The following is a 26,780-nucleotide window of genomic DNA, read 5'->3' on the forward strand; positions in this document are numbered from 1 at the left end:
TACATTTCAACGGAAATTATAAGTTTATTATAAAGTTTATTGTAAATTATAACTAAGAATGGCATATCATATTTATCATTATTGTTCTGTTATTATATTAAATTAAGACTACACAAACTAAATTATCACTAATTATTTAAAATAATATCAGTAGCAGTTATTAACAAACAAATAGTACATAAATGGTACAGATTTCATATTTGTTTGAACATCACCACATTTTATTAATAATTCACCCTTGCTTTTTTAGGGCCACACACTATATTGTTACATATGTAAATATTGATAAAAAAACATGCATTTTGTTCGTTTTAAGCCACACTTCAGTGGTTATTACTCCTTAATCTAATTAGTGGGTACATAGAAATATGTGAAAAACAATATATTGTAAAAATGATTATTCCTTTTATATTTACACTCAATTATAGTAATTATTTCTACTATAGTTTACTAGGGGTTGCAATCAGCCTTTTTGTGACAACACCCCATACTGTTAACTGCTAATGATTCCTCCTTGCTATTTTTAAGCCACACTATAGTGGTCATTACTACGATAGTAAATAGCGGGCGCACAAAATAGAAAACACCCTGTATTGTAAAAATGATTAATCCATGATATTTTATAAAAGTTTATAGAATTGCTATCAGTTTAATAATTCCTACTTGCTTTAATAAAGCCACACTATAGTGGTTATTACTACTATAGTAAATAAGTTGGTGCACAGAAATAGAAAACACCCTGTATTGTAAAAATGATTAATCCTTGATATTTTATTAAAGATTATAGAGTTGCTATCAGTTTAATTCTTAATTCTTATATGGTTGACAACTATTTATTCCTTCTTGATATTTTAAAGCCACACTTTAGCGGTTATTACTACATAGTAAATAGCAGGTGCACAGAAACAGAAAACACCCTGTATTGTAAAAATGATTAATCCATGATATTTTATTAAAATTTATAGAGTTGGTATCAGTTTAATAATTCCTATTTGCTATAATAAGGCCACACCGTAGTGGTTATTACTACTATAGTAAATAGCGGGTGCACAGAAATAGAAAACACTCTGTATTCAGTATTGTAAAAATGATTAATCCTTGATATTTTATTAAAGTTTATAGAGTTGGTATCAGTTTAATAATTCCTACTTGCTTTAATAAAGCCACACCATAGTGGTTATTACTACAATAGTAAATAGTGGGTGCATGAAAGGTAGAACCAAAATTTTACTTGTAAAGATAAATCTAATTTACGAGTTCAGAATGAAAGTTCCCAGCATTTTCTCAAAATTTTGCATCCAAGTAGACTTTTAAAATGGAACAGGGTTACGTTAAAATATATAATTTAATAGTCAATAATAACTATAGCACGTGAAGAACCATATGTTGCATACAAACCGTTAAAATTGTGTGTGTATTTAGCATATCAACAATTAGTATATACTCATAATGTCATTAAAATATCGATAATATGTCAATTTTAATTGATGTAAAATATATGACACTTTTATTTAATACCATATTGTCGATATAATTGAATGTTACGAGTATAAACATATACCCCCCCCCCCCCCCCCCCACCTCCTCATAAACAAAGCAATGAATTATAAAACTCATTTTAATAGAATATAGTTAAAATTTTCATGGGTGATAATTTATTAAAAATAGCTACAATTAACGTTATTCTAATAATGACAATGTGTCTTAACCATTTCGAGGTACTTTAATATAAAACCTTGACTAAGAAAGTTAAAGGGGAGAAAGAATAAAATGAAAGGCTTGAAATATAAGGCAGAAGGGAAAATAAATACTTTAGGGTGACCAAACAATAAAAACTTTGGTATATATTTAGTGACACAGGGATGGGTGAACATAAGATATTGTGTAACATTTTCTTCCTGACAATAATTAAGGAATCACATGAGACCTTTTGGGGTTAAGTTAGGTAAAACCTTGGAAAGCCCCACTGGATTCTGAATGACTTTGGAGTATTAGGATAGAATGGGAGATAGGACAAAGGATGAGCCATTAATGTTCGACGAATATAATTGCAAAAAAAGGTAACTAAGAACAAGTCATCCCATATTGAACTATCCTTGTTTCCTGGATATACATATATTTTTTTAGGGGTAAAACTAAAACTTTTAAATAGGTATAAGGATTAAATTTCCAACTACCACTGTTAAAAAAGAATTGTATTTTAAGATATGATGCTAAGATATGGATACTTATCACTATTTACATAATTTATTACGAGGTGACACTGACTAGTACTACCCTTAAATATAAAGTAGTAATTTTTTCTCTGTTTAAATCGAATGGGTTGTACTTTTCAGATTAGCTTTATAAATATTTTCAGGGGGTTTTAAGCTATTTATTTTTCTGATCTCCCCCGCCGTCTCCTCTAGGTTAAGGGGGAAGCAACTAGTAATATATAAAGTACAAGGTTTTTTAATCTGTTAAGATCTCAACAAACAAAAGGACACAAAAAATTAAATTTAAATTTGTCCCAATATTCTATTTAAATATTTAATCATACAGATTGTTCCTAACCGTCTTGAGAATCACCAATTCTCAAAATTAAGTTATAGTTTATAAAGAAACTAGCGGTTTCGCCCCTAGCCTCTAGGGGCTTTGTCCCAAGAGGAAATACAAATTTTTTTTGGCGAAATACGTCAAAGGACCAAGGAAGTCTTCTACAAAAAAAAGGACCAAGGAAATCCCCTACAAAAAAAATGGGGGGGATTTTTTTTTGTGGGGGTTGGGGGTGTCCCACCCCCAAAGAAAATAGCCTAAATCCACCACAGGACCAGTAGGTATATTCCCTGAAGAGTAGAATCCGATCGGTTCAGTGGTTGCTGAGATCTTAAGGGACGGACGGACAGACAGACAGACAGACGGATGGACAGACAGACAGACGGACAGACATCATTCTACTTTGTATTATAGATTATGTCCTATAGAAAATGATGTCAAGAATTTTAAAATTCACATGTACAAAAGGGACGTTTGATTTTATCGTGATAAAGATAGAGTTGCTATGCTATCTAAATTTACCTAACTGTCACAGGAATCATCATACAGGGATTTATGCCCAAGCAAACAAACAGAGCTCTGTATTACGGACGGTCTCTAATTGTAGAAAAGCTTCGCTTTATAAATTTAATGCTATTTATTGATGTTGTCATACTTATTTTATTTTAAAGATAAAATTGAAATATTCCACATGACACATAAGATTTAGGTTAAGAACCATTGGAGTGGGTACACTTGGAGTGGATGGATAGGGTCTGACGGGTAGGGCTGCTGGGTAAGACAGTGGGTAAGTGGGTAGAAGGGGGTAAGATGGTAGGAGGCAGAAGAGAGGAGGGGAAATGCTCAGGGAGGTAGGGGATATTGGTCACCACAGTTTTGTAATTACGTTTTTTCATTCATTGGCTTGAAAAACTCATGACAAAATTTAGTTTGATTTGATTTTGCAAACTTATAAGACTAAAATTTGCCACCAATAATTTTAATTTACAAAAAGGGTAATTTTGTGAATCGCTATTGAGGGTGTAAGTCAATATATCGTCCATAATCTATCCTTAAGAACCCTGGAAAATTCTGCACTCCATCACAAATTTAAATATCTTCGGGGCTCAATTTGTTTTAGAATGCACTAGAAAATGTCAAATTAGACTGACATAAGCGCAGCTTCTCTAAAATTTACCTACTTTCCTGAGTTTTCCTCAAAATGCCTAGTGAAGCAAAGATAACTTAACCCCTCATTTGGAAAAATTTTAAATAAAGGGGAAGGGGTAGTCAACAGTTAATTTCGTCTCATTGCAATTTTTAAAAGTGTTCGTTGCTGATCCATAAACGACGTTCTTTAAATAAGCACCTTTTTACCTTATAATTAAGGTGATATTATGACCAATATAAACCATTGCTACAAGAAATTTTTACGTCATACCTTATTTTTAAAATAAAATTATGACAACATTTTTCGATCTAATAACGTTATATTTTAACATTTTAAAACCATGTATAAGTAAAGAAAAACAAATTCCATGGAAAAGTTTTTGTAATGTTTTTCAGATATTTAGATAATTTCTTTATAGATAAATGGTTAAACAATATTTTTCAAATTATTTTGCTATATTTTCTTGTAGAAGAAAGAACTTTTTCGCTTATTTGTTATGATTATTTTCAAAATATGTTTACTAATAATTTGAACCAATAAACTTTCTGAAATGTTTATAAATCTATTTGTCGAGCATTGAATATGTAACATAAGTACAGGATTGGATTATAGAGGAAAGGATTAGGTTCAATTTCCATTATCATTTCATTTTGAACCCACTTTTTATGCCTTTAAAATAAAAAAGGTACTTCCATAGACGTCACAAGGGGTAAGTACTCCCATCAAATTTTGAAACTTCTCATAATTCCCACCTCAAGCAAATAAAGCTTGGACGTCCTTCCTTTTTTCTTTTAGTGAAAAAATTATAAGATATAAATAAAAATTAAAATTCCATTGAGATAAAACCAAACCTAAGTTTAAAGTTAGTCAGACAGAAGAACCAATGAAATTTTATAATAGTTATTTCTCGCATCGCATTATAAACAGCTTTCCGCGGATATAGAATGAACAATTTTAAGATTAAAATTTTAATCTTATGATAGTACATTTTTATATTCGTAGAAAGCTGGATATAATCAGGGATATAATACAATGCTAGACATAGTTTTTTCGTAAGGATGAGAACTGGTTCCTATCCACCGGATTCGAATGAATACGAGAAAATACTTTCCATTATATCATAATACAAGTTTAGCATCTACCCTACATATTTGTTTAAAAAGAAAGGTTGGTTGGGTTAAAGGAGGATAGTTTTGAATGCTATGGAAAATATTGAATTGTTTGGGTCACTGATTCAATTGTCTCAATCTGTGAATAAGTGTGTGAGAGAGAGAGAGAGAGAGGGATAGAGTTAGAGACGAGTCAGATTGGGAAAGGGAAAGAGAGATAGAGTGCCCCAACTTTAATCTCAATTTTTCAAGTATTTTACAACAAATTCAAATATTTTTGAAAAATGGATTTAGATATGTAAAATGTGTTTTCATGCTTAAAAATAAAATTCTAAGTTAATATTATTTTTTATCTTTTTCAGGTATGTAAACAACGAATAACAACTACTGTTTGCATCATAAACACCCTTTGTAAAATAGCATAAAACCAATCTTTTACAAACCATTTACAAAGCCTCTAGGGAATATCCGCCTTGTTGGATTAAGGGTAGATGCACTTTCCTGCCAAATAATTTAGTCTAAAACATGCCAGCAGCCCTTGGCTAATAATGAAATTCCTTATAAGGAACGTTCTAACCGTTTAAGAGATCTTACTGAATGCTGCATACATTCATACCTTCAGCAACTAACCAACTATTTAAATATCTAGAATTTAAAATGCAAATTTACTTTAATTGAACTACTTACTACTATCTTATCTGTGTACACCTTTTAGGCTCTTGGCTAGAGGCTAATATTAAAAATGTAAAGAACTTAATTTATTTTTCTAATGTGTTTTTACACCAATTTTTGGCAATAAAAAAATATTGAAGTCATTATTTAGTAAAATAAATGGCCTAATTTAACGTATGCTATCAAAGATTAAAAATATGTTTATTTTAAAGAAATGAAAAAAAGTGCTTGACCAAAAAAATAAAAAAATAAAAAAAAAGGAAAGAGCTATAGAGAGAAATCTAAAGTTATAACTGGTTCCATAAGCAATAAATTGTATAATAATGGGAGCAAAACTAGCACAAAAATAGGCAGTAAATAATAAATATTCTCAAAACTACACTAAAAATACAAAATACGCTATTATTTTGCTGTAAACAATTGTTCCAACATTTAGATAAAAAAGAATTTATTTCACCCAAAAAAAAGAACGTCAAAACGTCCGGAAAAATGTTCATTCTGCATATTTATTATAGAATAAAAGAAATTTTATTTGAAAAAACAAGTTAATTTACTAATTGATATAAATACTTGGATGTTGCATCACATTTTTAATCAACTCTAATAAGTTGATACTTTCAATTTGCTATAATAACGATACCTCCATCCACCCCCATTAACACATCTTCTACCCCCCTACTGATTAAATGAACTGACCAATAAATGAGGTCCCTGTTAGCAACAATTTACCCCTGTCATAATATCTACAATTTCTACATCCATTGATTTACTCTAATTCTGAAGACAAACAAATATTATTATTGGCTATTTTGACTCTCCGAATCAGAAAGAAGGTTACTTAAACATATTAGTTTGTCTGTCTATTCGAGATTGTGTTTTTGTCTTTCTGTAGGTTTTTTATGTGGTTGATAAAATGAAATGACTATCAACTATGATTATATCTGAAATCTGAGTAGATGTGGGTCAATTTAATTTGAGCTGGTTCCCGGATTATTTTCATACTAGTCAATAACAGTAAATTTTATATATCTAGAGGCTGAGATTGTATTGTGATACTTAATGGGCGCTTTGACTGTAGGGTCGAATCTGGCTAATCAAATTTACCAAGTCCTCTCTCTCTAGAATTCTTGCTTCCTGTTTCAACAGACATGTTTAAATCAGGATTCAGCAGTTGGTCATCAAGCCGCATACAGGCCGTAAAACGATTTCCTAAACTCGTAATCAAATTAATCTAATAGTAAATTAAAGGCTAGACAGTTTAGTGAAAAACTTTTTTCCCTTTCTAATACCTAGTAGATTCATCTATATGTCTTCTTTGACTTCAAGTGATCGTCGAAGGGCTTTTTAACATCGTCAATTTAAATGTTTTGACTGAAAGTCCTAACTGTGCATAGTAATGAGTCGTGTCTTTTTACAGGCTGAGATATTCACCTTTATCTCCCTAAAAATGTACCATATAATGTCTCTAGTATAACGCGGTGAGGTTTTGTCTCGAACCCGACACCAACAATGAGATACTCTACTTATATAATTTTTAAGCTGTGGGTTTAAAATCTCAAAGCTTCTGAAAAACAGTAAAAATGGCGGCTGCTGATCAATGGTTCATATTAGTATTTTCTATGCGTATGTGTAGCAAATCTATTTTGTAATTATCCTTAAAAACAATGAATATGTAGACTTTTTCTTTGCTAGTCTACTATTATATACATTTTATTGTATCTAGAAGTGGAAAATTTATTTTTAAAAATGACAAAATCCCTTAACTTTTTTTTGCCTTCAATGTCGAAAAGGTGTACTATAATAAAAATGCAACAGCAAAGTAATATTATTCCTAAAAACACAGATTTACCATTGGCCAAGGTATATAATATTAATGAGTGTTGTGCATGAAAGTGGCCGCATGTTAATTAATTAAATACTCAATCATGCTGCAATCTACAGTGTTCATACATTTTAGTGACAAAATGAAAAAAAAATATTAGGCTTTTTATGTAGACAGGGTTTACGCAAATTTTGGTACAATTATTTTTGTGGATTATGATATTTTTGAGTGTAAAAAATGGTTAAATTCGAAAAAATTATACTAAACTTGCTACTAGGAAAAATTGTATATTTTGGTGAAAACGTCTTATTACGGAGGCAACACATATACACAGGAGTTTTATTTATATGAGACATTAGCATGCAATTTCATACTAGGTCAAGATCTTAAAAGTTATGGCTTTTGCTTCCTAAAATACAAAAATATTAAAAAGATTCTTTTTTCACCTAGGATTTTTGATATTCTTGCCTTCCAAAGATTGAATCCTAGATCTAAATTACCTAAGAAGTTTCTGTTTATTTGACAACCCTAGTTTTCCCAGTAGACCCTAGTTCTCAGTAATGTAAAATATTTTTGTTCTATGCTTGTATAGATTAAAACTATTGGTGGAAAAGTTTGGACGTTTATGCTTTTTTCTCGGTATCTCCTAAACACTTGTTGTTTCTGACTTTTGATTCTGGGTCTAATTTATCTGAAAAGTTTTTTCTGACAATCCACTATTGCCTAGTAACCATACAATTATGACACTATTTATGCCCTAGAAACAGTGATTTGGGGTAACATAGACTGATCAAACTTTGTTTTATCTAACTTTTATTTAACATAATCACAAAATTTGTTGTTTTTGCAGATGTTAGATGTATTTAGAGTGATAGGACAATGGAAAATATTTAAATAACCCCCCTATCACATATCTCTTATGGTATCTAATCAGAATTGGACTTAAAATCCCAGATTTTGTTTAGGCAATTAAATTCTTTTTTGTTCCAATTAATCAATAAAAGACAATTCTAAAAACTTATCCTTACATTAGACATTTAACTGAAATGGTCTAAAATTCTTTTTTTATTTTGTTTATTGTATAAGTCTTTAAATTAGTCTAATGAAACCACACAAACATAAACACAAACACACACACACTCTGATATTAGAGCTATTAAACAATATTAAGCTGCCTGCCTGCCTACCGTAAATAATTCAACCAATTTTGGGGGCCTCAACTTACAAAGGTCAAGCTTTAATTTATCCCCCACCCCATATTTGTATCCTTTACCCCCCCCCCTTGCAATTTTAAAATCTCTTTCGTGTTTGCTTCAATTAGGATATCAAATTTTGGAACATGATGTAATTGATACTTTAGGTTGTATAAACCACACAAACTCACACACACACACACAAAAATACACATATACACACACACACAACACACACACACATACACAAAAATACACACAAACAAGATTTTTATTTGTACACATAAATGTCCCTGAGGGAAAAAGGTAGCCTGATCTGACATGTTATTTATCAAAACTTTGTTTGGTGTATATGTAAATCATTATGAGCGAAGATACCTTGCAATTCACGTAGTCAGTCTGTTTGTCCAACGACTTGTCACGCTATGGGATGATAATTGTGAATATTCTTCTGACCAAAGTGCATCTGATTTATAAATCTTTTTTTGTCTGCCTGTCAAACCATTCTCGGCTGCTTTTAATAAAATTCTGACCTATAATTGTACTTTATTACTTTTATTATCAGAAACTTCTGTATTTGTGGATGTTATCATCATTGTTCCCTTATAAAAAAAATCTTACCTAAAATGTAAAATGTATTTATTGAACTAATGGTATTTTGTCTTACAAGTACAAATAATATCAAAATATTGTGTTTTCTTCCTATGATATTCCTAATTAAAAACTTTGCTTTAAAATGAGATTATAGTTTGAAAATTTAATTATTTTCTCAAAGGAATGACAGAGACAGGATTAGAATAAATATGTCTTCCCAGTTTTAGTGGAAGGGGGCCATTGGACTGTTTATTACACTAGTCTCCAAAGTTTTATAATAACGTTTTCTTATTCGATGGCTTAATAACACTTGGGACTTTTATATATTTGTGATTGGTTGGTTCATTAAGTTGAGTGACAAAATGTTTCAACCTCATATTGTAATCTACAGAAGGTGTAATTTTGTTTATCATCGTAGGGAATGTACATCAATTTATCGGCCATTGTCCTATTCCTTTAGATCTCCGAGCAAAGCTACTCTTTTGTTCCAATTGTCCGTTAGCTACATGAAAGATCAACAGCCATTAAAGATAGAAGACTAGAATTTGTATAAATGCGTATCTACCCTATGATTAACGTTGTTTGTCGTCTGTCCGTAACTCTGAAGTAGTGGTCATAAAAACAATAAACTACATAATAACCAACTTTATCTGCTGTCTGTCCATGAGGCTGTGATGGTAATTTTACTATAGATATATCATTTTCTTGGCATCTAATATAGACAGATGACTGAAATTTTGAGATCCGATACTGTGACCAGTAAGTAACTACTCTATAAATAACTTTGTCCGTCAATGTGTTGTTCTTGTGCTTTGGATATTGTTATCCTTGTCGATTATATCTTTACAACAATAATTCTGCTGGCCCCAATTAAATTAAATTTACCTTGTTTAAAATGAAATTTAAATCTGGCTATTATGTTAAACTTTGACTAACTTTTAAAACCTTGTTTGATATGACTTTAGCCTTGTAAATCTCTTTAACCTAATTCTAAATTATACATACAGGGTGGTTGGAGTAAATTCATGGCATTGAAAAATGTATGGGTAAAATATTACCTACAGACTAAAGGAAGGTACAATAAACGTATAAGTATATAATCCAGATAACAAACTGGATCCATTGTTGGGGACTTTTTTCGTCTGCTACCAAATTACTTTCCTCTCTTTTGTAGCGACTTGGTTGTGTTAGTATTTCCGACGCTATTGGCTGATATTAAAAGACCCAATTAAGAGTTGGCATTTGGTGGGAACATACAATTATTTAACCCCTTCCCCTTATTTTACTTAAATAAAAAAAGTAAAACGCTTCTGCATACAACTTTTCTGTCAATAAAATTAAAGGTTTTAAAAATATTCTTCCTTGATAACAATTAAAGCATGATATTGTATAATGCTAGAGAGATTTTAAAAAAATTTCCTTCTTGCATAAATATTGACGGTAAAAATAGGAAGATTTTTAGTAATCCAGCACCCTGTATTGTATATATCCCCCCTCAGAAAACTATTGTATGAAAATGTGTTGGTATTGTTTAATAGATTTGCAAATATGATCAAAGTTGTTCCAGATTGTTCTACAAATAACAAGGATGACAATATCCGCGAAAGCGAAGATCGATGAATAAGAGAGAAAAATATGTACAGAAACAATATGCAAATATTTAAAAAATTGCTAAAATACAGGATACCTAATATAAATGTATTAACAGTATAAATTTTGGCTATAGAAAATTGACATTGTGCTAATTTTCCCAAGGAATTTTAATTTCCAAAAATCAACTAAATATCGAGAAGCATAGAAATCTTCATAATTAAAGTGAACATACGGACTTTCTGGTAATAATGTTAGATTTGCGTCGCATTCTTAATTGTACCTTATTGTTGGAGGAATCTTAATTTGCATCCATAGTTTGAAATCGATAGGAAATTCTAATTTACTAAATCAAATCAAATTTCAAAGCTATCCGTCATACGTATGAACTGATCCTAAATTAAGAAACGCTACGCTTTTAATAATAAATTGAAAAAGTTACTGGGAACATAGATAACTCCAACTTTGGTCCAGGATTAGAACAATAATCTATATCTAACCATTTATTACCATCTTACAAAATACAAAATCATGATTAATCTATAATACAAAGTAGAACGATGTATGTCTGTTTGTCTTTGTGTCTGTTTGTTTGTTTGTAACGAAGGATCCCGCTAACCGCTGAACCGATCGGGTTCTCCTTTACAGGGTAGCTTCTCATAGGTCCCAGGAAGTTTTATAACTATTTTCTTGGGGGTTGGGACACCCCGAATCCCCCCCAAAAAATTTGAAATACATCCCCCTAAAAAAAAATTTTCTTTTCTTTTAAAACTATTAAAATAGTGGGGTCGACTACCCCCCCCCCAATAAAAAAAAAAAAAAAAAATTCCCCCCCCCAAAAAAAAAAAAAATTATTTTTTATTTTTTATTTTAAATCTAAAATATGAAAAATTGGTTTGATTAAATCTTTTGGGGCAAAGCCCGTAGAGGCTAGGGGCGAAGCCGCTAGGTTAATATAATTCAGAAGGTTTCGTGGTTTATTGAAGTTATCTTTTAGTCAGAAAAAGAAAAATATATTTTTAAGAGAATGTTTATTATCTAAAAAAACTGTACACTTTTCAATTCTCCATATTTAAAAACTACATGGTACATAATAATGTATGGTTTAAAACAATGTTGAAGGTCTTTAAATTATGAAAAGAAATATAAGAATAATTTGAAATTAGATCCTTCCTATTTTTGTTTTTTTAATCATTTTGCAAATTTATTCAAGGCTAGCCTTGAAATCTCATTAATTAATTTATTGTTTATCAAACCTTTATTAAATATTTTCTATTGTGAAAATGCAAAAATATTCATTAATTTAATCAATTCAAATCTTGAAATATTTGTGTAGAATTATCCAACAAAATTAGAATTTTTAAGACCTATCACAATATAAAACAGGAAGAGTGTATTGTGTGTCAGTTTGTATGTTATTTAATATCTCGAAAGCGACTGAACTGAGTGAATTCTTTATTTTATAGAAGCTTTATAAGAGTTCTGCGAAGGTAAAAACTACAAAATTTGAATAACTTGCCGCGCGAAAAGTAACCCCCCACCCATTTAAAAAGATTTTGGACTTATATTACCAAGATTAAAACCATAGAATGTTTGTCCCCATTTCTGTCTTTTGTAGCCCTTTTATTTATGAGATATGGGACAACCCATATTGTTTATGTATTGTGCATAATGTATACAGGTATTGTTATACAATCATTATAGAGCACCAACATTATGTCTATGATCATATACAATCTATATTCAGATGTTTCACCAAAAATGCAATTTTTGATTAATATCCAACATTATAGAATCCATATATTTTAGCTAAATAATAATTTCCAAACAAAGAGAGAGTTACTTATGTTTAATCGATTACTTAAAAGTGCCAAAAAGTATTCAAATACCTAAAAGAAAATTTAGGTTCTACTTAATAAGATACATTAGCTATTATTATATAAATTATTTGCTGAAATGTTAAAAAACCAATATTCTTTTCTTATTCTTTAGCAACCAATAGGCCTGGCCCTCATTTTTTGAAATAATGATTCCTTACCATTAAGGTGGGATAATGAATATAATTTGTGTATGTACTTTTTTACAGGGTGATCTAGAAAAAAGTTTATTGTTACTTTTTTTAGTAGTAAATATATTATATAAAGTTTAATGATGTCCGTTCGTCCTTCGGATTGAATCTTAAAATCTCTCTACCGTTTTTTTTATCAGGGGACAATATGGTTTAACCTGTTTTGGTTAGGGGTTACATATCCACCCGCAGATAAGTTATCCTACTCCTTTAAATAACATTTTGTAGGTCCCTCAAAAATTGTCTCAATTCAATCTTTTTTTGAAAGTTTTAAAGCAAACAAAAATAGTTTTTTTTAGATCATCCTTTAGACAATGTATATGATAATATGCATATATTGTATCTATTAATATAATGGTAACATATGTGCTTGCAAATGAATACATTATCCAACATATTAACAACAGGTTTCTCCTTTATTCAATTTTCAAAAGGATTATTAATATTTTACCAAAAAATATTCTAATTTTAACTATTTTTGTTATATCTTGAAATAGGGAATATTCAAAAAGTACACTGTATCTACAAAAAAAAAGTTTAATTATTGTATGTACTATTATAAAAAAAAACTAAAAAGTCTTTTTATGTAAGATATATAGAATTGATATAAAATACGCGGATATTGTGACGAGGAAATATTTGTCGCCAATTAAGGTTGCTAATATAGTCCTTATATATTGGCCAATACGTTCCTCCATGGTATTGGTCAGGGAAGGGGTCTGGGGGGATTCGGGGTATCGTAATATTAGCCAGCTGTGAAAAACATTATATATACTCCCACGACTATGGTGTCACAAGTATCCGCTCTATGCCGTGTAAGTTATGGGTTCGATATTTGTCCAAAATCGCGTCATAACTAATGCCGCTGTAATTAGTTCCTTCTTCTGCTAAGCAGATGTGTGCACTTATAGTTAGAGTAGGCACAATTCAAATCAACAAACATTAGGATTATGACTGAGATCCTATAATAAACCAAATTTAGAACTCTATATTTCTAAGTTTATAAAATAACAGCATAAAAGTTGAACAAAGCTTTGAAAAGATTGAGAAGAACATGTTAAATGTGTTAATGAGATGTAGATTATTTTCTATAATTACTCTCTACTTAACTATACAACTATAAACAGATAATACAACAAAGCTTTCATAATACATACCCTTACAAACTTTTAGGTTGTTATTATATCACCACAAAACAAATAAATTTATCATTGGGATAGTATTTTAAGCAAATTATCGGAAGTTCAACAGGGGGAGGTTTGTATTGTGGGTAATACCCCATCCCCTACCCCAAAAAAATGGTAAATACTCTTCCCCCTACACCCTGCACATGAGGTCGTCAATGGCCACCCATTTTTTTGGGGGTGGGGGGTGGTAAATGCCCACATTGAAATGCTTTCATCCCTCTCCTCTCCCCAATGTAAATTTAAAATTTAAAAAATAAAAACTATTAGAAGGAGGAAAAAAAAATCTAAAACCCTAAAAAAATAGACATTTCTATATACTTAATGCCAAGTAGTCGACTTTACAAGTGTTTATTGCAAGTCAACACATTTTCTATAGTTTCAACAGGGATTTGCCTTGTTTTGTTTTAATTCAGGAAGGAGGAAAGGTTGGAGGCTGGGTGGATGGGTAGAGGATGGTTTAAGTGAGGTCAAGAGGCAGATTAAAACAATATGTTTGAGCAAATTCAAATTTAAACTTTATTATTTTATATCAATTTCTATTTTGGGTAGAAAAGCCCGTCAAAACATAAGACCTAAAATAAATGTTTTTAAAGCGAAGCTTTTCTATAATTAGGATCGGTCCGTCCGTCCGTTACGGATAGCTTTTTTCATCAATTTAGGCATGTTAGAATTGTCCTATCGATTTAAAACTTTGCATGATGATTCCTGTCGTAGTTAGTTACGACTTGGAAAGCCTAGCAACTCTATAATCGTTGATTTTTAACTTTTTTAACAACAATTTTTTATGTGATATAATAATCCGATTGATTTTATTTGTGGAGTACTGATTCCTAATACAACACAGTACAATATTATAAGCGAAGCATCTCTATAATCAAGTCCTAAAAATGTAAGTATGTCCTTATATTTACATTTTGTTCTGACACTCTACAAGAATTAATGTTCGTTTTATAGCTTCGCTTTTATAAATGTTGTCATCCTTGTTTCATTGGATTGCATAAAGCTCAAACCCTTTTCATTAGTTTTATAAACAAAATAATCCAAAATAAGATGCTTTAAATAAGATATTTGTGAAAAAATGGCAGAGGCGGACACTATTGGTCTTATATTAGGTTTGCTATTTTTAGGATATTTTTTTTATCAGGAAAAAAATATCCAACATTCTTTATTGCATGGTACCAATTGCAATAAAATTTAGTCTTACACATGGTGTGCCTATAGACGAGAGAATATTGCAGGGAGAAAGGGAACAATGAAGATTTAATTAATTTACATCCCGTTTTCCCCCACCAACTCATCAAATCTACAAAAGCATTAATTTGCAAAAAAAAAGACTTTGGGGGATTGATTTTTTTTCTGTCCATTGGCCTATCATTAAATTCCTGAAATATTGGGAGAATGAAATTCCAATAAGATCAATAAATGTGACAGCACAATAAAATAAAATTCAAACTTTCATATCAATTTCTTTTCCTCTTTAAATTTTTTTGCAATAAATGTTTTTCCAAGAAAAGGCTGAAAGATTTCGCGAATCGCACGACTGATCATAATATACTTCTCGTAAGGGTCTCTATTTAGTCTTTTTAGGGGAGGGTATAACAACCCCCCTCCCTCTCAGAAAATTAGCTATAGATGGGAAGTGGGATCCAAATCTTTCCTAAATAGGGTATAGAACAAGAAGCAAATACTTTTATCAACTTATAACTGCTTTATAACTCCAAATGTATGTCTGTCCGTCTGTCAGCTACGTCTAGGTGTAAACGTGAAAGATGTAAGATATAAATCAGATGCCTGGCTTAGATACCTTTTCAGACTGACGGACAAAATTGTTTGATGATAAGCTTCGACACTATAGCTGGAAGGATGATAATTATAAGTTGCTTTCTTAAGCAATCCTAATCTGTTGTCAATAGGATAGAAACAGAATATTCTAGATCAATACCTTCTTTTGTTATCAGGGCTTTTGTTTTACTAAATTTATTCCAATAAATTTTCTTTATTGAAGTTTGTTCAAAGGCTGTGTTGCTTCTTTTCAATTTTCATTATAGATTGTTGTTTAAAAACAACACCTCTTGGTTACAGCAATGCTTGTCTATATTCAAAGTCTGTTTGTCATGGACTGTATAATGATTTACTGTTCTATCATTCAAAGTAGTACGGCTTTTGTTTGTCCGTTAAGATTTCGCAAACCACTGATGAATTAAGTTCTTCATATGAGAAAAGCTTAAGATTGGTCCCGAGATAGTTTTAGGCTATTTTATGTTTTTGCAACAAAGTCTTGGGATGGGTTTTGGTGGATTTACAGCTTCCTCCCCTGGGCACTAGAGGAGCAAACGCCACTAAAAAATACAAAGATTTCCATATTAGGTGGTAATAAGGTTAATTGGATCATGGAAAGAAAACAAAGTATAGCGGGTTTCGTCGTATATTTACTGTAGCCTTTCTCCTATTCTTTCCATGATCTGGTTAATTAATTCGCTTCTCTTTTTATTGTTACATTCTTGTTAAATCATTATTGAAATTGTTTAACTATTTAGAATGATTCATAGAATTCACGTTTTAAAATTTTTACAAGAAAATATTATTTCTCAATTGCAATTTTTTTAGCCCGTGCCTCCGGCATCTCGAGGCTAAATATAGTTTTAATCTTATAATTGTACATTTTATATCCGCGGAAAGCTGTTTATAAAACGATGCGATAAATAACTATAATACGATTTTTTCTTTTAGTCCAAATGCATATATATATTATCTTTGAAGAAAGAATTTTAACTGATGGGCAAAAAATTTCCTTTTGTCAAAAAAAGATTAAAAATAGTCCTACTAAGAACTACGCAAGTTCAAAATTTAGATTTGTATATGAGAGGAAAATTGATAAGACTTTTTTCTCCAAGGAAAATATTTTAATCTCATTTCTCTTTATATCAGTAAATTACAGTTTGGAGCGATAAATAAAGTTTTACTACGTAGAAACAGGATATTAACGAAAACCTTTTTAGTTTAAACTAATTTAACTTGAAAAGGAAGCAACTTTAAGCAAAAGATTTCTTTATTTCTCTTCATTTAGATTTATCTGATATAAAAATCTAAATTTTTGGAAAATTTCTTGTACCAAATTAAAGTGTTGATTACAGCTTCTGTGTATTAAGAGGGGATAAAGAATATATTTATTCAATGGCAAAATGAAAAAGATATATTCATGAATATTTATTTAATAAGACTTGATTTCGCGATCCCAACTGTTTTCTACAGAGAGAGGTAGAGATACCGAATTCAGCTTAATCTGATCTTACCCCTAGATAGACTCTAATTCTTTTTTAGTAGCAAAACTGCTCTGTAACTAATTTCATCTGTCTGTCAGTTCGTCTTTCTCTAACGACTATGTGTGAAATAACAGATCTATAGTATAGATGTATATACAGATAAATTCCTCCCCTCCTTTTCCAATGACCTTTTTCGTCTGCCAGCAAATTGTTTTCTGTTACTTGACGGTGTTAATATTCCCGACAGAATCGGTTGATTTTCAAAGACCCATTTGAGAGTTAGCACTAGGTTATTCTTTGGAAAAACAGTTATTTAACCCCTTTTCCTCTACTGTTGTAAGTGAATATATACAAAGTCAATAACTCACTTTGTTAGTGCATTTATATTTGTTTAAATTATATTCTTCACTTATTATGGATTTTGATATTATTGTTTAAATCCACCTCAGTGTTTCTGTGAAAATGACGTCAACTACAGATTAAACAAAATTGCCCAATGTTGTAGGATAATGGTTACACCGCGCAGGGGAAACATTTTAAAAGTTTTTTTTCTTGAATGTGGTTTGGATTGAAAGGTGATATAATCTGGTCTATCTCTAAATATGTATATTTCAATTTAGTCCACATGTTAGGTATTAATGGTTAGGTAAGAAGATTTAAATATTTGCAGGGTGTTCTGCAACAATGTTCCATTTTTTCCAGCATTTTTCATATAATAATTTCATGCATTTTATTGACATATGAGTTTGATAGTACTCTTATCTATACTTAGTTAGCTAGCATATCCAGTATGATCTTGTAACCAGTTGATCAATTGATCAACAGTATTCTGTGGGACCAAGCAGGGAGTAAGGGAGGGGACAATGGGCAATTAATTCAATATAAGAGTTATCAAAGAAAGGGCATGAAATCCAGTTTAATCCAATAAATTTGTAGGAAATTATAAAGGGATTGTTAATTGAATAATAGATTTCCATAGCGTCATGTAAAGTGAAATCACAACTTGTTTTTGATGAAATATTTTGAGGTTTTTTGGTGTGATTTTTATATTAAAAGATTATTGGACCCGGCCAGCTGCTAGCAAGAAAATGACTGCCCCTTTTTATTCTGTTTATTTCCCTTGCCCCTTGCCCCCACCTCCCTTCTCCCTTCTCCCCGTCTGCTACATTCCAAACTAACACAACGAGTGTTTATTTCCCTTCCCCCCACTTCCCTTATCCCTTCTCCCCGTCTGCTACATTCCAAACTAACACAACGAGTGTTTATTTCCCTTCCCCCCACTTCCCTTATCCCTTCTCCCCGTCTGCAATATTCAAAAAATGCATAACGAGTAGCGGCATTCTATGCGCAAGTCCCCAAACTCAGTCAGAAACTGCTAAATTCTTGCACATTCCCTTTAAGCCAGTCCCCAAAGTCTGAGACTCCTAAAAATTGAATATTCGATCCATTGTCCCCTCCCTTACTCCCTGGGGACCAAGTTTCAATTTTGATTTTTTTCAAATCCCTAATTTCGGACACCCTGTCAAATGTTATAAATATCTAGCTAATATTTAATTTTTTTCAATGGCTGTAGAATATAATGGACATTAAGACAGGGAAAAATTGTCGTCAATTTAGCTTGCAAACATGGAACTTCTTTATTGGTCAGTTCGTTCATAAAGTAGGAAGTTAGGGGACAGTGTAAAGTGGCAGGACGGGGGAAATCGTCATTTTAACCCGCAGCAAGTTTCACTTTATTAGAGAACATGAAAATCTGATGTAAGATCCAAGTAATATAATATTCATTTTTTTATAGTTACTATATGTACAGTACAACCTGCTTTTTGCTTTTTGTAAGTTAACAGTAATGCTAAAATTAGTAATCTTTAGCTCTTTAGAAAGTATTTTTACGAACTAAAATGGAATATTATCTTTATCATTAAGAAGTTAAATAATAAATAACTTTTGAGTAAAGAGGTTAAAGAAACAACCATTCTTTATGATTTATTTGTTGGTCTTAACCTTTTTATAATTTATAGCCTATTCAATCTTTTTTTCTGTGAATGATGATAGTAGAAATGTCCTGATTATTATGCTATAAAGTGCATTCAACTATTGTTCATACAACTTTAAATGTGTGTATTTAGTAGTAGCGAAGCTACTCTATAGCTAAGGAAAGTTTATTCACACAAAACTGAGACCTTCACTTCAGAAAATGTTAAGCCTCAATTCTTTGTAATAATTCAAACTATTCTTTTGCTATATGATTTTCTTATCTTTTTTATCTGATAAAAAAAAATAGCGGATACGCCCCCTGGAGGCCTCTAGGGGTACCATAGGTGGGTGGGGGAAAGGGAACAAAATGTAAAACTTTTAAGGATAAATATTATAGTACAAATTGAGAAGGAAAACATCTAATTGACTACGACATTTCTATAATCCACTTTTCACCGCCCAAAATATTGTTAGCTACTGGACATATTTGTTCTTGTTTAAGTACATATAAGTTGAGTTATGTACTATGTACTGTCTCATATTAGTTCTCATGTGCATTGGGTGGGTCAGGGCATAAGGATGAGTAAAAACAAATATATTTGCGGTGTCTGAGTGTGTGAAGATTCCTGTGACAATTAAATATTTACTTCCGATTCTTTTTATCCTTACATCTTCTTGGTGAATCATTACATCTATAATACAAATTAGAATGATGTCTGTCCGCCTGTCCCTCAAGATCTCGGTAACCACTAAACGGATTGGATTCTACTCTTCAGGGAATATACCTACTGGTCCTGTGGTGGTTTTAGCTAGTACGTAAATATTGAAAATGTTTGTTTTTAAGGGTCTATTAGCAGAAATTTGGAGGATTCTGTGCTTAAATAAAAACACTTTTTTTGGTAGCAATCTATCCTCTAGTTGAAAATATTATAAGTATCATTTCATATACCCAATGAGGAAAGTTTGAAAGTAGTTTTTTTGTATGACATTTCCCTTTTTTAGCTGCTTTTTTTTGTTTTGTCCAACTGTTTTGACATTTTCAGTTCCTTATACCTGTGAAATAGTGCTCTGAAGTTTAAACACAAGTTTTCTTTTGATTTGAGGAAGACAAGTGGAAAATATTCACAACAAACTTTCTGTTTTTCTTTCTTTTTAACTCTTTGAAACATTTAGCCCCTATACAGTTTTAACTTCCTTGTACGTTTCTGTTTGTCACTTTTCTGTATACTTTTTGAGGGGCATAGCATACTCTATAATATAAGATAAATATCCTGTTATGTGTGTTGTATTGAATTAGCTAATTTTCTAAATCCTATAATATTTTGTAGCTATAGACCTCGAAAAATATTGTACTTTTTAGGAACGAAGTAAATAGTAACAGATGTAAAGTATCAGTCAGGGCTAGATTATCCATACCCATGATAGCATTTCTTTTATTCTTTTATTGATGTACATAAGTCAGAGATTAATAAAAATCCATCTTGAATAACCTTTGTCCAAACAGATCTGCATTCATGTCAAGGAATTTATTCTGCTAACAGTTCGATGAAATACTTTTCACTAGCCTGACGTAGCAGCAGAAACTAAATATTTTGTATCACACAAAGCATTACTTTCCCAATTTACAGATAAATTCTTCTATTCATGCGCGTTTTATTTGCTACGCTTCTTATAACTATTATTATCCTTGCTACCTTTTACCCCCAGAGCAAATAAATCTTTGTTCTTTTCTTCTTATTATCTTATAACTTTTAATTTGAGGATTCTGGTGTTAATAATAAAGTTTAGACTTCAACAGGGGCGGGGGAAATGGTAGCAGGGACAGGGGCATATCACCAGGAATAAATATCTTTTCACTAACTTTTACATCATTTTTTATTATTGTTTGCTTTAATTGGTAGTAATAACAACACACGTTCATATCACAAGATGCAAAACCCAATAATATTGTCTAGATATAGATTTTTTGAAGATTTTTCTAGTTGCCCTATCCCTCTCCCTAGGTAGATTTACATGGATATTTAATAACACAAAGATAGTTGGGGGGAAATCATTCAGTGCTTAAGGTATTTAACATACAAGGAAAAATTATTTCCGCAACTTACACATAAGAGAACTATTTTATTGATGCCACTGAAAATCATATGTTTATCATCATATTATATAAAGTAGCAAGCCTTTTTTGTCTGTTCCAAAGGATCTCGCTAACCGCTGAACCGATATTGTTCTCCTTTACAGTGAAGCTTCTTATAGGTCCTGGGAAGGTTTTAAACTATTTTTGATGAGGGTGTCTTCACCCCCCTCCCTTTAAAAAATATTTTTTTATTCTTTTGAACACAAATTTAAAATATCTACCTTAAGTGCCCCTAGAGGCTTCTAGGGGGCGAAGCCACTAGTATTATATAAAGTAGTAAGCTTTTTTTATCTGTACCGAAGGATCTCGCTAACAGCTGAAACGATTTTGTTCTCCGTTAAATAAAAGTTTCTGATAGGTCCCAGGAATGTTTAGGCTATTACATTTTCATAAAAAGTCTGGGTATGGTTTTAGGCTATTTTTGTGCCGTTCCTTTGAATATAGAACGCATAGATGCTAGGGGCGCAGCTGCTAGTATTTACATAAAACATGGACGATTACGTAAAATAGAAGCAAAGCTCTTTGAATTAATAGGCATATTTTTTACCTTCAGATTTCATATAACTTTTATCTTTGAAATTGAAGAGAAAATAAACAAAACTCAAAGATTTAAACTAATGGAAATTTTATTTTACACATCAACCACTGCACACTAAGAAATCAATAAATTTAGTTCCAGCTTCTATAATTAGGGTCGGTCCGTTTGTTTGTAACTGATAGCTTATATCGTTGATTTAGACACTAAGAATTGTTCTATAGATTTCAAACTTGGCTACGTGTTTCCTGTAATTTTTATGTTTATTTTGAAAACGTAGCAACTCTAAAATCGTTCCCAAAATGTTAATTTTTAACAACAATTTTTTATGTTATCCATCTGTTTTTTGGAGTAATAATTCCTAGAATTATAAGGAAAGCATTTTATAGCAAAGTTTTGAAAATGTTACTATGCCCTTAAACAGTATCTTGTATCTAAGTAGTTTGCAACATATTTTCTTACAATTTTGATTCTTCTTATCTAGTCCTGACACTCTTCTGGGCTTTGCTTTTATGGATTTGTCATCCTTGTTTACTAATGATAAATTAAATTTTAGGTAAAGAAAGATTGACGGAGTATGGATGTGAAGGAGAGATCCTGCGTATCCAGTGTCCACCTGGCACCACCATCAACCTGGTCAGGGCCAACTATGGCAGGTTCTCCATCTCCATATGTAACAAGTAAGTTGTTAAAAAAAATAATTATGAAGCTCAAAAAAAGAGATTAAATCAGATTAATAATGCTTTGTAAGGTGTTTTGTTTGTCGGTTGATCAGTACTTATCTTTTGGTCCGTTGTCTCTCTTGCCTGAATTTTTATAAAAGCCTAGGCATATCTTAAAGCTAAGAACAACTTTAAATTATTATTTGGAGACTTAAGCTTATTTGAAATGAAGTATAACCCAGGTGACCTAAAAACTGCTTTATATTAATTAGCAATTTAATCTTTCAAAAATCCTGAGAAACTACTGAATATTATGATCCTTGATTTATATTTTTTTTTGTTGTGAAACTTTGGGTAATTTCATAAATCTTGATTGGTTGCTTTAAACTAGCAGAGTCTTATTTTTCTTTCAGTAATTTTAATATACAGAAGGAATGGTTGAGTTTATCATAATTGGAAATGTATATTAATTTATCGTTAATTGTATTATCCCATTATAAATCAAACTCCAAATATTCTGTTTAATTAATTATATGATACCCAGAGACAAAAAGGGATAAGACAGTGAACGAAAAATTATTGTACATACCCAATGATAATAATAAAATTTAACCCTTCTGATTATTGGTTAAAAATTTTGAACTAACTGATCACAATTCAATATAAGTAACCAAAGTTTTTAGGCCAAAGAGAGTACCATTGTAATTTACAGTCCAATGTCCACTCCCTGCCTATATGATACCGCCGGTAACCTTTGCCAAAGTTGCTAGTTGTGTATATGTTTATATCTTAAAATACATGCGCGCACACAACTTATATCTTCCGTAATTGGAGACTCACACAAAATATAAAACAAGGATGATAACATGCATTTAATATCAAAGAAAGCATTTAGGGAGCTAAGCTTAAAATATTTTGACATATTGATCTGATTATTTCATCTCAAAATCATACTCTCAAAGTTAAGCTTATAACTTACTAAACATTATATAATTGCTGCGCTTCCTAGAGTATGCCTCATCATTTAATGAATCTTCATATTTAAAACTGAAAAATCACATACACAAAATCTACGTACGTACGAACCCCATCTAATTGAAGAGTAGCTGTGCTGCAAAAAATCTCCACTGTTAATATCACAAGGGGCCTGTGACTTTTATATCTGTGGAACATCTCATTTCAAACATACATATCAAGTGTAATAAAAATAAACTCAACATTTTTAAGATTTCAATCAAAAAAAGCTCCTTTGTGCTGCATTTCAACAAATCTTTGAGATTTGCGAACTTCATGAGAAAAATAATATAAAAAGTAAAATCAAATTGCAAGTATACTAAAATATAATATTATTTGATGATTGAATCAACCTAAACCTGAATTTTAAAATATAGACCTATCTTCTTATAGGTAGCCATGCCTCTTTACTTTGATACATAACTTTCATGTGATTCAACTTATTAATTTTGTAATCAAAAACAGCAAATTAGTTTATGATTTTGTTTCTTCGTTCACTTACTTTGAAAGCAATCATACTTGTTTTAAAATTATAGGGCCATAAACATAAACCAATTAAACCCAAGAATTTTTGTTATTCTGTCAACGCGCCTGAATTAAAGAAGATGCCGTTGAAGGTTCGCTGCATTTTTAAGGATAAATATTAAATAACGATGATATTTTCCATTTAGCTTTTCCTTATTCTAATAGAACGTAGACAGCACGTAGTCATAAATTATTTTTAATTCAATTAGAAAATAGCATTTCTAAAATTAATTTTCGATTGACGAAACTCACAAAAAATATGCCTTCAACGGCATCTTTTTAACAAAATTGTAAAAAAGCAATAAAAGAGTAAAATTTTTGATACCAATTAAAAAGTGTAGCCTAAATTTTATTGGATTAAATATGAAGATCTTTAGGGAGCAAGGCTTTTCTTTAATTTACAAATCATAATATCAATAATTTTGACATTTTGATAAAATATTTTCCCTCATTTTAATATCCCTTCCTTGGGTTATGTAATATGAACAATAAAAATGGCTGAACTTTATTAAGAAAACGGAAAAGCTCTTTTTGCAAAAAAAAAGAAAACTAGAATTATAGAATCATATGAAAGACATGTTGAGAAAGATTCATTAAAAGTTTGAGATGGAGAGACAAAAACTTGGGACCTAGTACAGTTCGCGGTAAACTGCTGCTAAAATATAGCAATTCCTTAAAACCAAGAACCAGCTGCTGAGCCAAACGGCTGAACGACGTGAACGTAGTTGTTATGTTCGGACATCATTGTATAGCGCCTGGCCAGTGAAATTACGCGTAAAATATTTCCTTCTCGCGCATTTTCGTGTGCTAAGATAAAAATTATGATTTTACATTATTGATTCTTGGCTATTCCTGATTATTTGTAGGAAAATCAAATTCGGTAATGACGATTTGCAAACATGCTTTGTGCGATTTGAAGCTTTAAAGTTTTCAATTTTTTCAAAGAAAGTATCGATTTTAGCAAAACTATACCGTGAACTGTACTAGATCAAAAACTTGCTCACTATAGTTATTAACAACATATGTATTTATGGAAAAAATAAAAAGAAAAAGACAATTTGATAAAATATAAAAGATTAAGAAGAAATGAAGAGAATAAAAATAAAAGTTGAAATTAAAAAAAAAAAACATTTATTTTCTATGAGCATCGAGGTTACTGCGTGGCGCAACGAATATTGTTAGGATTTCATAAGACTCAAATATCATTTAAATTGGCTAGTAGTTTTAATTAAAATGGTTTCATATGAAGGACCTCTTGTTGAGTTTTGAATTAATTGGGCAATGTTTATTTTCTCCCTACTTAATTCTCAGGAAGAGGGACTTGAATAAAATACTATTTGGCCAGCAATTTGTGTATTCTTACATGAATTATATCATGATATGCCTGATTAATACTTCGGGGACGGTTTATAACAACTTGAAGTAATTCCTTTGTAGTAAGTCCCAAGACTCTTATAACCCAACATATAATTATTTGTAAGTAACCAACTTTTTGATTACATGACCTTTGTCTGGAAGTCTTAACTGTGCAACATCTCAATGAGGTGAGCCAAGCAATTCCTCATAACTTTTTCGAGTTGCAGGCAAAATAGTTTTTTCTTACGCTGTTTTATTCCAATCCCAACTAATTCTGCTTGTTTATGTTTACATTCCTTGATTTTAATCTATTCTCAGAGGTTGAATTGCATATAGAAAGATAGAAAGATATAAAAAGAATAATTTTAGCAACAAAGACAAAGGTTTAAATAAAGAGGGGGAAAAAATATTGTTAGCATTTTTATATGCAAGAGTTAAGGTACTTAATTTTAAGTTTTAGTGACACGTGATACAAATGAAATTCAAATTAACATAATATTATCAATTGATTATAAAATTTAGCATATCTTAATATCTGTTCAAATGGAAAATCTATCTAAGCTATAATTAATAAAAAAAAAATTTGGTTCATAAAAAAAACATTAAAAGCCATTTGCAAACTCAAAATGATTTTTCTTCAATTAAACATATCTATGTATGTGTGTCCTCTAAGATCTGGAAACGGCTGGAACGTTTGAGCTTCAGGAGGGACTCAATGTCCCCGACTAAAAAGGCAATAGTAAAAAATGTCCCAAAATATTTTTCTTTTCTTCTTTCTTGAAGCCAGGAAGTTTTATGTGTCAAATGTATCTAAATTAGTTCATTTTAGAGAGTGATGTAAAATATATTCATAAACCTGTAAACATAAACATGAGGCAAAGTTTAAATTAAACAACAATAACAACATTTTCCCTACACTTCTCATACACTTTTTTTTACCTGGATGTTTTGACTTTGAATTTAAAGTTGGGTGAATTTGTTTTTAAAGTGAAAGTCATGTTTATCAAGACTTTAATTAGAATATCTCAGCTTACACACTTTCTAAATTTCAAATTATATAAAGTTATTTTAAACTGGAAAACATTGCAGGGTTTAAATATCCCTTAAATTGCCAATAGAGCATCAATATACCCCCCTAACCTCACTATTTTCATATTAAAGACATACAATATTGATGCTTCTTTTAGGTTAGGTTAAGCATTCATAGGAAAACCCCGTTGGATTGTAATTTACAGTTCTAAATCCTCAATTGGTATTAAAGTAGACATAGTTAGAAATAAGTTTTGTTGGGGATGTCCACTAGCAACATGGGGGATTCTACCAAAAACATTGCAGAGATGAAAGCAAGATTAGGATAGAAAATTACACCTTTAAATTTTAACATTTTTATGAGATTT

General features: G+C 30.9%; 1 protein-coding gene across 1 annotated transcript in view; it reads left to right on the forward strand.

Moving 5' to 3' along the window:
- LOC145313346 (latrophilin Cirl-like) overlaps positions 1 to 26,780 on the forward strand; it is an 86,132-nt gene that overhangs the window by 5,337 nt on the left and 54,015 nt on the right. The window contains exon 2 of the mRNA XM_080152706.1: positions 22,383 to 22,506. Coding sequence (XP_080008832.1) covers positions 22,383 to 22,506 — 124 coding nt within the window. The remainder of the gene's footprint in view (positions 1 to 22,382; positions 22,507 to 26,780) is intronic.

This window comes from Acartia tonsa, chromosome 3 (assembly GCF_053477335.1).
Source record: "Acartia tonsa isolate MP-2025a chromosome 3, ASM5347733v1, whole genome shotgun sequence".
In the NCBI taxonomy this organism is placed as follows: domain Eukaryota; kingdom Metazoa; phylum Arthropoda; class Copepoda; order Calanoida; family Acartiidae; genus Acartia; species Acartia tonsa.